The sequence below is a fragment of the Salvelinus namaycush genome, chromosome 19 (assembly GCF_016432855.1).
Source record: "Salvelinus namaycush isolate Seneca chromosome 19, SaNama_1.0, whole genome shotgun sequence".
NCBI lineage: Eukaryota > Metazoa > Chordata > Actinopteri > Salmoniformes > Salmonidae > Salvelinus > Salvelinus namaycush.
The window spans coordinates 42,054,169-42,067,812 of record NC_052325.1 but is presented as its reverse complement, the minus strand read 5'-3'; the positions used below and the strand labels follow the sequence as shown (position 1 = coordinate 42,067,812).

At 43.3% G+C, this 13,644-nt stretch overlaps 1 protein-coding gene across 1 annotated transcript in view; it reads left to right on the top strand.

Annotated features, from left to right (window-relative positions):
- The window catches only part of LOC120064029 (kalirin), a 112,517-nt gene that overhangs the window by 84,219 nt on the left and 14,654 nt on the right, over positions 1-13,644 (top strand). The window contains exons 14-17 of the mRNA XM_039014338.1: positions 1,204-1,370; positions 5,445-5,564; positions 10,031-10,249; positions 13,275-13,389. Of these exons, the coding sequence (XP_038870266.1) occupies positions 1,204-1,370; positions 5,445-5,564; positions 10,031-10,249; positions 13,275-13,389 (621 nt within the window). The remainder of the gene's footprint in view (positions 1-1,203; positions 1,371-5,444; positions 5,565-10,030; positions 10,250-13,274; positions 13,390-13,644) is intronic.

The following is a 13,644-nucleotide window of genomic DNA, read 5'->3' as shown; positions in this document are numbered from 1 at the left end:
CTGTAAGACTCCTATTGTGTCTGCGGGTTCAGAGATTGGGACAGGAGCATTGATGTTACTGAGAATGTGCTGCCTTGCCAACTCAGAGAGAACAGAGGTCACCTGACTTGGGCCAAGTGGAAGGAGCTGATAGTAGGATGGGGTGGAGGGAGGCAGCATCAGAGGTGCCGGGTCGAATCTGGAGTTAACCATCTGGAGAGCGAGGAGTCAGGAATTAGGTTAAAAAAGCATGGCTTTCCTTCTCCCTCAGCACAATCCTCTTACCATCCCCACTGCACTGCATGGGGCTTAATACGAGACCTGAGCTGCATCGCAAATTGTACTCTATTCCCTATATAATACACTACTTTTGACCAGAGCCCTATGAGCCCGGGTCAAAAGTAGTGCACTTTATATGGAATGGAGTGCCATTTGGGACGCACACACACCACCTCCCCATAGCCCCCCTCACACACACCAGAGGGGTGAGGAGCATCCACCGTGCCAGCCATCACTCTGTGCCAAGAGGGGGGAGGAAGGGGAGGGAGGGGGTGGAGCTGAAATCTGGGCCACCCTCGTGTGCCCTTCATGGACTGTGTGGACTGTGACATCCCCCTCAGTCAGGACCAATGGAGACTTAAGCCCTCCAAAGGTTTGTGCTGGGCTCTAGACAATATTTCAGGATGGGGGATTAAAATAGCCAGCTGTACTAGTGTCACATTTTATAGTGTACATTTACAGTATGGACCGTTTCATTGCAGGTTTTTGGAGTGGTGCTCCTCCTAGCTCTGGTCAAACGTTGTGCATCATAGGGAATAGGGTTCCATTTGGGATAGACTTGATAACCCTGGGGTTTGGGGTAATCACAGTCATTATTTAATTAGACATTGAAGGGAAGTGTTGTCTTTTTAAGTAGGGTGATTTAATTCGTTAATTGAGAAGGAACACGGCAGATTGAAATGGAGAAGGACTAGTGGACTAGCTCCACCTAGTGCTACAGTTTATAACACATCCTTCATATATACCACAAAGGTCTGCAGCAACTCCTATTGCCCAGTGATAGGTGGAAACACTCAAATAAATCCAAGCGTTCAGACTCTGCTGACAGGAAGAAAAGCAGAACATTTAAAACCGACAACCGAATAGGCTAACTTATTGAATGTAACTATGCGTTGACTGTATGGTTTCATGTGGTAGTGACAGTAGTTGCGTGTGGTGGTACAGGCATTGAGCTGACTGGGGAAAAGGAGGTGGATCTGGCCACTCAGGTCCAGGAGCTGCTGGAGTTCCTCCATGAGAAGCAGCATGAGCTGGACGTCAGCGCTGACAAGACCCAGAAGAGACTGCAGGAGTGTCTGCAGCTCCGGCACCTGCAGTCAGAGGTCAAACAGGTGGGTGGGAGTACGCATGCACACACATACACACGCTCATATTGTGCAGTGCCGTCAGAAAGTATTTATACCCCTTGGTTTATTCCACATTTTGTTGTGTTACAGCCTGAATTCTAAGTGGATTAGATACATGTTTTTCTCACCCATCTATACACAACAGTGGAGGCTGTTGAGGGGAGGACAGCTCATAATAATGGCTGGAATGGAGCGAATGGAATGGCATCAAACACATGGAAACCAAACACATTTGATACCATTCCTCCCCAATTAAGGTGCCACCAACCTCCTGTGATACACAATACCCTATAATGACAAAGTGAAAACATGTTTTTGGAAATGTTTGCAAGTTTATTGAAAATGAAATACAGAAATATCTCACACCCTTGACTCAAATGTTAAAATCACCTTTGGCAGCGATTACAGCTGTGAGTCTTTCTGGGTAAGTCTCTAAGAGCTTTGCGCACCTGGAATGTACAACATTTCTTCAAGCTCTGTCAAGTTGGTTGGTGATCATTGCTAGACGGCCATTTTCAAGTCTTGCCATATATTTTCAAGCCAATTTAAGTCAAAACTGTAACTAGGCCACTCAGGAACATTCAATGTTGTCTTGGTAAGCAACTCTAGTGTATATTTGGCCTTGTGTTTTAGGCTATAGTCTTGCTGAAAGGTGCATTTGTCTCCTACTCTCTGTAGGAAAGTAGACTCCCTGGTCCTTGCTGATGACAAGAACACCCATAACAAAAATATGAAGAGTGGTACTCAGTGATGTGTTGTATTGGATTTTCCCCAAACATAAGACTTTTTTCTCAGGATATAAAGTTCATTTATTTGCCATATTTTGTTGCAGTTTTACTTTAGGGCCTTATTGCAAACAGGATACATGTTTTGGAATATTTTTATTTTGCACATGCTTCCTTATTTTTACTCTGTCATTTAGGTTAGTATTGTGGAGTAACTACAATGTTGTTGATCCATCCTATCACAGCCATTAAACTGTAACTGTTTTAAAGTCACTATTGGCCTCAGGGTGAAATCCCTGAGCGGTTTCCTTCCTCTCCGGCAAGTGAGTTAGGAAGGATGCTTGTATCTTTATAGTGACTGGGTGTATTGATACACTATCCAAAGTGTAATTAATAACTTAACCATGCTAAAAGGGATATTCTGTGTCTGCTTTTGTTTTATTTTTACCCATCTACCAATAGGTTCGCTTCTTTGTGAGGCATTGGAAAACCTCCCTGGTCTTTGTGGTTGAATCTGTGTTTGCAATTCACTGCTCGAATGAGGGACCTTACAGATAATTGTATGTGTGGTGTACAGAGATGAGGTAGTTATTCCAAAATCATGTAAACCCCTATTATTGCACACAGAGTCCATGCCATTTATCATGTGACTTGTTGAGCAAATCTTTACTCATGAACGTATTTAGGCTTCAAATAACAAAGGGGTTGAATACTTATTGACTCAAGACATTTAAGCTTTTCATTTTTTATTAATTTGTAAACATTTCGAAAAACATAATTCCACTTTGACGTTATGGGGTATTGTGTGTATACCAGTGATACAAAATCTCAATGTAATTCATTTAACATTCAGGCTGTTACACAACAACATGTGGAAAAAGTCAAGGGGTGTGAATACTTTCTGAAGGCACTGTAAATGCACTCGCAAACACACTATGGCTAATTAGGGTGAACTGGACTGGTGAGAGTCCATAGCTGTTTCCAACGCGCACACACACACACACACACACACACACACACACACACACACACACACACACACACACACACACACACACACACACACACACACACACACACACACACACACACACACACACACACACACACAATGAGAGAACCCTTCAGGATACACCCTACATCAAACAGTCAGTGTGAGTGCATGGCTGCCAGCAGTGATTCAATGTTTGGCTTGTTTTAGCTGCTTGGTGAAGACTGCTTTTCACTCAAACATGTTTCTGACTACTTTTCTGCTTGTTGGGTAAAATGTCAACTCAATGTATGCCAGTGCCATTGAAAAACACTAAACTTGAAATGCATTTTCTTCTGCTGTTGTGATTATTTAATCATCCTCCGACAGGCTAATAAAGTATAATCCGTGTCACTCCGAAGTTGCGTCCCAAATGGTACCTTATTCCTGACATAGTACATGACTTTTGACCAGGGCAAAAATAGTGCACAATGTAGGGAATAGGGTGCCATTTGGGAAGCACATCTGAGAGAGCAGCTCGTCGAGAACATTTTAATCTGAATGTCAGTTTGACAGAGAGCACATTCAGCTGTGTGCCTTCCTCACTATTCAAGAAATACAAACTGTGGAAATACAGATGGATGATTAAAATATGCTGGATCGCTCTCTCAAACTGAATTCAACCAGGCCATCCACATAGCAAATCTACTATTAAATTATTCAGCCTCAATATCAAATGAAATTGGTATTTATTGGATAATATTTCCAGACAAAACACATCTCAACCGGAAAAAATGCTGCAGTTTCCGTAAATAATGAATTATGTTTGTCACAGTGGTAGTGACACACGTACACTGACTATGCAAAACATTAGGAACACCTTTCCATGACATAGACTGACAAGGTGAATCCAGGTGAAAGCCATGATCCCTTATTGATGTCACTTGTCAAATCCACTTCAGTTATTATAGATGAAGGGGAGGAGACAGGTTAAAGAAGGATTTTTAAAGCTTGAGACAATTGATACATGGAATGCGCAACTCAATATTAGGAAGGTGTTCCCAGATGGCTGCTAACGTCCCTCACACCATCCTCAGTGACTCGCCTCGCGCTAGCCGCATTCTGCACTAATCTCATTTGGGCTGTAGTAATTGAGGGCCAAACTGCTGTCACCGGGGACTTGGGAGTGAAGAGGCTCCACTTTGCATCATGCACTCTAATGGAAGGAAGGCAGGAAATAAGCCTGATTTGTCGCAGAGTATCTCTGAAGGAGGCTTCTGGGACTGTGCTCAGCCCAGGTATTGTGGTGGTGGAGGGAGGAGGAGAAGGTGTAGCAATGGGCAAGGCTAAGAGAGCGGGAGCGAGAGACAGAGATATGAAGAGGAAGAGAGAGGAGAGATAGAGAGACCGGGAGATAGAGGGAGAGAGATAGATAGAGGGAGAGAAGGAGACAGAAAGAAAGAAAGAAAGAAAGAAAGAAAGAAAGAAAGAAAGAAAGAAAGAAAGAAAGAAAGAAAGAAAGAAAGAAAGAAAGAGAGAGGGGAAGGGACAGACAGACACGTACAGAGACAGACATACAGAAAGAGAGAGTGAGAGAAAGAAAGAGGGTGGTATGGATTAGCCATATCCTCAGTATCTCCCTGACCTGCACAGCCGGTCTCTGAGTTTTAGGAAGCTAGAGAGGAAAAACAATCCATGTTCCTAATCCCTCATGGGATTCCTAAATGAACAAAAGGGAACATATGTAATATCTAATAGTTAAATGCCCGTGAAGAAAATACTACTGCTAATCCTAGTTTATTCCCTTATTTATGTCGAACTATGCCAACAATTTGTGCTTTTATGAAGCTAAACTGTTCTAAAGCTCTTTGTGCCTCTAGTTGTATTTCGTGCTTGATTTTGGGATTGCATTAGATATGTATTACATAAGCTCTGTCTAAATGACTTTGTGTATTTCTAAATCCATCCTTAGGTTTTCAACTGCTGTTTACAGTTAACCATGTCTGAGTATCTTCATGCTCATAAAAAAGTGACATTATGGGTACTGTATTATGTTACGCCAAACAATAATCCAGAGTTCTTCTAGCCACATTGACCATCGCTTCCTGTGAGCTGATGCTTGCCCAGAATGTTTGCCCACCAGTGGTGGCTGGTGGCACTTTAAGTCGGAGTACAGGCTCATATAATAGTAATAGCTGGAACAGAATAATTGGAATGGTATGAAAAACATAGGAACGACATGTTTCCATGTGTTTGATACCATTCTATTCACCAAATTCCAGCCATTATTATGAGCCGTCCTACCCTCACCAGCCTCCTCTGGCCCAGGCCTAACTGTACTCCTACTCTGTGTGTCCTTTGCAGGTCCTGGGCTGGATCCGGAATGGGGATTCCATGCTGAATGCCAGCATGGTGAATGCCAGCTCGCTGTCAGAGGCAGAGCAACTCCAGAGGGAGCACGAACAGTTCCAGTTGGCCATCGAGGTAACCGCTTCCCCCCGCCAAACCAGACTGACAAGGCTAATCACTTCAATGTGCGCTGTCATGAAACTACATACACACGCATGGGCGCACACACACACACATACACAAACACACACAGATATTTGGTGTAAACTCCATATACGCTTAGTCACACACACACACACACAAACATTCTCTGTCAACACCAGTGCACTGCTTGTTTTCGTTCAGCGCTTTAAATAGCTGCTGGTCTGAGCATGACGGCAAACGCTCACACACACACAGGATGGGGCTGCCTGGTAAAGTCCTGTATCAGCACACACACGCACAGGCTCTGCCGTGGCTCTCACTCTGAGTACTGGAGCCTGGTACCGGAGGCCCAGTGGCCTGTTCCAGTGCATTCTTTTGTGCGTGCATGCATGCGTGTGTCCTGAATCCCATCCAGCACAGCTCTGAATCCATTTTGGGGGAATGAAAATAAGCTCTTCAACCTTATTTCCAACCGGCGGGTGGAGCATGTTTTGACATTTACATACATTGTATCCTTTTGGGTTGCCGCAGGTCAGTGTTGTGGCACTTTAACTTTGCCTACTCAGAGGGCTGTAAGAAAACAAAAAATAGTGACCAAAGATATGGGATAAATGGCAGGAATTCAGTAGGTGAGGGATTAATATTGTACCATTCCTGTTAGTAGAGACCTTGAAGAGTAGGAATGTGAAAATAAATAGTTAACATGTAGAAAGGCTAAAAAGCAAGAATTTGGTAAAAATGTACTTAACCAGCCGGTTGATACACTACATGTATCAATCGTCGAACAGCTTTCCAAAATCATGGGCATTATTTCCACTAGATGATGGATCATTGCTGTGGGGAGTTGCTTCCATTCAGCCACAAGAGCATTAGTGAGGTCAGGTATTGATGTTGGCCGATTAGACCTGGCTTGCAGTCGGCGTTCCAATTCATCCCAAAGGTGTTTGATGGGGTTGAGGTCAGGGCTCTGTGCAGGCCAGTCAAGTTCTTCCACACCGATCTCAACAAACCATGTCTGTATGGACCTTGCTTTGTGCACGGGGGCATTGTCATGCTGAAACAGGAAAGAGCCTTCCCCAAAACTGTTACCACAAAGTTGGAAGCACAGAATCGTCTAGAATGTCATTGTATGCTGTAGCATTAAGATTTCCTTTCACTGGAACTAAGGGGCCTAGCCCGAACCATGAAAAACAGCTCCAGACCATTATTCCTCCTCCACCAAACTTTACAGTTGGCACTATGCATTGGGGCAGTTAGTATTCTCCTGGCATCCGCCAAACACAGATTCTTCCGTCGGGCTGCCAAATGGTGAAGCGTGATTCATCACTCCAGAGTCCAATGGCGGCGAGCTTTACACCACTCCAGCCGACGCTTGGCTTTGCGCATGGGGATCCTCGGCTTGTGTGCGGCTGCTCGGCCATGGAAACCCATTTCATGAAGCTCCCGACGAACAATTCTTGTGCACCTGTCAGCAACGGGTGTGGCTGAAATAGCTGAATCCAATCATTTGAAAGGGTGTCAAAATACTTTTGGTCATATCATATTAGATGCTAAATGGATATTGTTAAGGTAACTGCATTGTCAGAGCGTTCTACACTACAGGAACCAACAATTGTTATTTGGTATAAGACTCCTTTGAGATGGATGCTTTAGGAAAGGTGTATGGCTCTTGTTCCTGTCATTTCCTGAGGAGTTACCCTCCGTTAGCTGTGGACCAGTTGCCTGGTGTGCATCCCAAATGGCACCCTATTCCCTATATACTGTAGTGCACCACTTTTGACCAAAGCCCTACGGGCCCAGGGTGAACGTAGTGCACTATAAAGGGAATAGGGTGGCGTTTAGGGCGCAAGCATGCTCTACAGTGTAGTGTGGGAAGGCCTATAGTGTTGGGTAATGGGAGTCATCCAGAGAGGAAATTCCATTACATTGCCTTGTCGTACCGATTCAATAAATATTTTGAATGGAATTTTCAAACTCAATTCAAAAGACGTACTCAGTTGATCGCATTCTGTTTGGAGACAATTCCTGAACTTTGCTTTGTTTTTGACAATACACAAATCATCATATTTTTGATTAAAAGTAGTAACTTAAAGTGAAATACTGTATTCCTTCTGGTGTAAGTGCAGAAACGTTGAATGGCTCTTTGACTGCATCCTTTCCGTTTCTCCTGCGTTGGTTCTCTGGTGAATTTATAGTTGTAAATCAGGCCTGGATCTGGCAGGGAAAGCACAACATGGTAGTTTGCCTGTCAGGATTTAATTCTGTAAGATTGAGTACACTTGTAAAAACGTGCATTCTGTGTCTCTTAAATTCAGATGTATTTTTTCCTTTGTGATGCTGCTCAGACTAGCCAAGCAACAAAAACAGGCAGCCGTTTGACACGGTTACAACTGAATCTTTCCTTTCTAGAGGACATACGGATGTGAGATGAGGAAAAAATAGGAGAGGAAGTCGGCAGACTAGGGTACATCACAAATGGCACCCTATTTCCCATACCGTGCACTACTATTGACCAGGCCCAGTTTCCCAAAAGCATCTTATGGCTAAGTTCATAATTAGAACCATCGTAGGAGCGTCATGAAATCTTTTTGAGCTTTTCGAGCTGTACATTTTTGGGAAACAGCTCTAAAAAGTTGCACTTAAACGCTTGTTATTTAGCACCTGCCTCAGACAACGTAGAACAGCTGGGTGCGCTGTTAGATGCTTTTTGGGTTGCTTTTTTGTTTTTATTCTCCCTGCCAAACATAGAATCAAGATGTTCATCTGTTTCTCTGTGACCGCTGAAAACTTCAGAAGTTGACAACAGATACAAAGTTGCCAATGTCTTTGCAATTGTTAAACATGCGGAGGATAAAAAGATGCTTCAAATGAAAACTGAGATGACTACATTAAAACCTCTTGGCGCACGGATCCCTTTAACGGGATCATTTTCGTAAACGACCGCTGAATTGCAGAGCGCCAAATTCAAAAAAATATTACAAAAAAATATTATTTTCATGAAATCACAAGTGAAATATACCAAAACACAGCTTAGCTTGTCGTTAATCCACCTATCGTGTCAGATTTTGAAAATATGCTTTACAGCGAAAGCAATCCAAGCGTTTGTGAGTTTATCGATCACTAGACAAAACATTACGAACAGCTAGCAGCAATGTAGATTGGTTACGAAAGTCAGAAAAGCAATAAAATGAATCACTTACCTTTGATGATCTTCGGATGTTTGCACTCACGAGACTCCCAGTTACACAATAAATGTTCCTTTTGTTCGATAAATCTTATTTTTATATCCAAAAACCTCCATTTAGTTGATGCGTTATGTTCAGAAATCAACAGGCTCGAGCGGTCATGAAGGGCAGACGAAAATTCCAAATAGTATCCGTAAAGTTCGTAGAAACATGTCAAACGTTTTTAATAATCCATCCTCAGGTTGTTTTTAACATAAATAATCAATAATATTTCAACCGGACGGTAAACTATTCAATAAAAGAGATAAAGAAAATGTCGAGCTACAACTTTCGCGCGCATGAACTAATCGAAAGACATTCAGCTATCCACTGACGTGTTTTGATAAATCTCGCTCATTTTTTAGAATAAAAGCTTGAAACTATGTCTAAAGACTGTTCACAACCTGTGGAAGCCATTGGAAAAGGAATCTGGTTGATATCCCTTTAAATGGAGGATAGGCAGGCAATGGAACAGGGATTTCTCAAAATAAGAGGCACTTCCGGGTTGGATTTCCTTTAGAGAAACTTTAGAGTGTTTTCTATCCTAATCTGTCAATTATATGCATATTCTAGCATCTGGGCCTGAGAAATAGGCAGCTTACATTGGGAACGTTATTTTTTCCAAACATAAAAATTCTGCCCCCTAGCTTCAAGAGGTTTTAAAAGATAAATACAGTAGGCCTATAGGAAATCATATTGAAGTCATGCAAATTGTAGACTACTGTCTCAATATATTTCATGATGTGTAACAACATGCGCAACGATATGCCAAATCTGTGATTTAGTGCATCATTATTGGGTAAGCATTAGAATAAGCCACCTCTGTATTTGCAGCCATAGGTGATAATGTCTCTCTAGGAGCTGATCCGTCATCAGTATTATGAAGTAATTATAATGTTAAGGTAAGATTTGAATGGGGAAAGCTGATCCGAGAGCAGCGCTACCCTTTCTTTTGATCCTGTCAGTTTCGACATGCTCCAACGACGCACTTAGTGAATGTTCTCTCAGCCCCCCAAAAAACATCATTGTAGAATAAAAATGTAAACATGAAACTATCTCAAGTCTTAGCACATGTTCAGTTTGTAAAAACGTAATATTTACCCAGTACATTACAATTAAGACACGATCATATAACATTGACCCCTCACTTACCCTGACCCTAAACAACCCTCTCTCTCTCTCTCTCTCTCTCTCTCTCTCTCTCTCTCTCTCTCTCTCTCTGTGTCCCCTCAGTCCCTGTTTCATGCCAATTCCCTCCAGAAGACCCACCAGAGTGCCCTGCAGGTGCAGCAGAAGGCTGAGGTCATGCTCCAGGCAGGCCACTTTGACCCGGACGGCATACGGGCCTGCGCCGAGAAGGTGGCCATGCACTGGCAGCAGCTCATGCTCAAGATGGAGGATCGACTCAAGCTGGTCAATGCTTCTGTGGCCTTCTACAAGACCTCAGAGCAGGTGTGTGTCCACCCCACACAGTGCTCCCTGAATTGTTTTTAGTTTCAGCTGAATCACTCAAAAACCGCCTCAAGCATTTCCCATCCATTAAGACAAATGGTGGTGGTGGCCTGGAGGGCCTACTTGAGAGGCATTCTCTCTTTAATCACATCATCCTGTCTCTAGCTATATCCTAAATAAACAAGAAAAAAATGAATTCCTACTCCTTTAATAAAATAAAAAGACACAGAGGATGATGTGGTTTTGTGTTTGGTTAAACTGGGCGGCAGGTAGCCTAGTGGTTAGAGCTTTGGACCAGTAACTGAAAGGTTGCTAGATCGAATCCTTGAGCTGAGAAGGTAAAAATCTGTCGTTCTGTCCCTGAACAAGGCAGTTATCCCACTGTTCCTAGGCAGTCATTGTAAATAAGTATTTGTTCTTAACTGACTTGCCTAGTTAAATAAAGGTAAAATTATATATATTTTTTTAAATTCAAAGACAGAAAAGGCTGCATAACAGTAGTACATCCGGTTCCATGGCACCTCGAAATTGTGTGTGACCTATTGTGAGGACTAACTGAGACAACTGTGCCCTCCTCAGGTATGCAGTGTGCTGGAGAGTCTGGAGCAAGAGTACAGGAGAGATGAGGACTGGTGTGGTGGCCATGACAAGCTGGGAGCCATGGCTGAGACGGACCATGTCATCCCCCTCATCAGCAAACACCTGGAGCAGAAGGAAGCCTTCCTCAAGGTACAGCAGAGAAAAATGTTTCTGTCTCAAATGGCGCCCTATTCTCTGTGCCTCATTTGTCTGTGTCCGCGCTCCTTCCGCTCTTTCATCCGCTATAGTATGAAACTGTTCAAACAGTTATTGTGTCTTGAAGTTGCCGCCATGTTGCATTAACTCATAAAGCTCTACCAGCTGCAACTACTCCGGATGGTTCTTCTCAGCCATAATGTTGCCTTATATTTTCGTAACTTTTTTGAAGTGTTTCTGACGTCGTTGATAGTTTCTTCCTCCCTGGGGAGGGTGAAGTTTCCCCTGGAATCTGATATTGGGTCAGTTCCGCATTTCCCCCACTAATGGTTAAGGGTAGGATTGAGGGAGAGGAATTTGATCCGAGATCTGTACCTAGGAAAACACAGGAAAGATCAGCTTCCCCATATGGGAGCAATGCAAAGCTGACCCAAGATCAGCCAGGGGCAACTTCACCCTCCTCCCCCCAGCTCCTAAGAATCACCCAGGGGGATGGGAACACAAAACAGCCATGAGTGCTGCATGGAAAGTAGTGCACTATAGGGAATTGGGTGCCATTTGGGACGTAACCCGTGTTCTATTGATCATTAATTTGATGCATATTCACATACCCTGAACTGATGCTGTTCTGTCTGTCTGATTCTTTTCAGTAGAACTCATCGTTATTCTGCAACACGTAGCTGTTTGGTTACATATTTATTTTCCCATTACAGAGCTGGGATACATGTCCACCTCTGGCAGGACATGTTGTGGATGCCAGTTTACTTGTTGTCAAACAAAAACAAATAACCATGTTGACAGTGATGTATCCACAGCGCATTTGAAAAGTATTCCGACCGCCTCACTTTTTCCACATTTTGTTACGTTACTGCCTTACTCTACAATAGATTTTATTTTAAATCCCTCATCAATCTACACACAATACCCCATAATGACAAGGCACAAACAGGTTATTACATTTACATAAGTATTCAGACCTTTACTCAGTACTTTGCTGAAGCGCCTTTGGCAGGGATTACAACCTCAAGTCTTCTTGGGTATGACGCTACAAGCTTGGCACACTTGTATGTGGGGAGTTTTTCCATTCTTCTCTGCAGATCCTCTTAAGCTCTATCAGGTTGGATGGAGACCTATTTTCAGGTCTCTCCAGAGATATTCGATCGGGATCAAGTCCGGGCTCTGGCTGGGCCACTCAAGGACATTCAGAGACTTGTCCTGAAGCCACTCCTGCGTTGTCTTTCCTGTGTGCTTAGGGTCGTTGTCCTGTTGGAAGGTGAACCTTCGCCCCAGTCTGAGGTCCTGAGCGCTCTGGAGCAGGGATCTCTCTGTACCTTGCTCTTTCTCTCGATCCTGACTAGTCTCACAGTCCCTGCCACTGAAAAACATCCCCACAGCATGATGCTGCCACCACCATGCTTCACCATAGGGATAGGGACAGGTTTCCTCCAGACTTGACGCTTGGCATTCAGGCCAAAGAGTTCAATCTTGGTTTAATCAGACCAGAGAATCTTGTTTCTCATGGTCTGAGAGTCTTTAGGTGCCTTTTAGGAAACTCCAAGCAGGCTGTCAAGAGGAACTCTGGAGCTCTGTCAGACCAAGGGCCCTCTCTCTCGATTGCTCAGTTTGGCCAGGTGGCCAGCTCTAGGAAGAGTCTTGGTGGTCCCAAACTTCTTCCATTTAAGAATGATGGAGGCCACTGTGTTTTTGGTGACCTTCAGTACCCTTCCCCCAAATCTGTGCCTCGACACAATCCTGTCTCGGTGCTCTACGGACAATTCGTTCAACCTAATGGCTTGGTTTTTGCTCTGACATTTACTGTCAACTGTGGGATCTTATATAGACAGGTGTGTGCCTTTCCAAATCATGTCCAATCAATTTAGTTTACCACAGGTGGACTCCAATCAAGTTGTAGAAACATTTTAAGGTTGATCAATGGAAACAGGATGCACCTGAGCTCAATTTCGAGTCTCATAGCAAAAGGTCTGAATACTCATGTAAATAAGGTTTTTCATTATTATAATTTTTTTTAATTAGCAAAAATCTCAATATCTGTTATCGCTTCGTCATTATGGGGTATTGTGTGTAGATTGATGAGGACATTTCAGAATAAGGCTTCAACATAACAAAATGTGGAAAAAGTCAAGGTGTCTGAATACTTACCGAATGCACTGTATGTTGTCTTAAGATACACATGCAATATCCTAACCTCTCAATGTTTTTTGGATGGTAGTGGTGGATACGTTGTCCATTGCAAGGAACCTGTTCGACAATGTATTTTCTTGTGCCACAGGCTTGTACATTGGCCAGGAGAAATGCTGAGGTGTTCCTGAAGTACATCCACAGGAATAATGTGGGTATACCTGGTGCTTCAGGCCATGCCAGAGGACCTGAGCAGCAGGTTAAAGGTAAGTCACAACAGCCTTATTGGACCAGCATGGTGTTTGTCCCAAATGGCACCCTATTCCCTACATAGTAGCTAATAGTAATAATATTTAATTTGTAGAGCGCATTTCCCACACTCAATGCACCAGGGCTGGCCAAAAGTAGTGCACTATATAGGGAATAATAAGGTGTCATTTGGGACACACATAAATTGACTTCTGAGCACGAGTCCTTATACCTTGCTGTTACTGACTCTTTTCATGCCCCTCTTCTTTAGG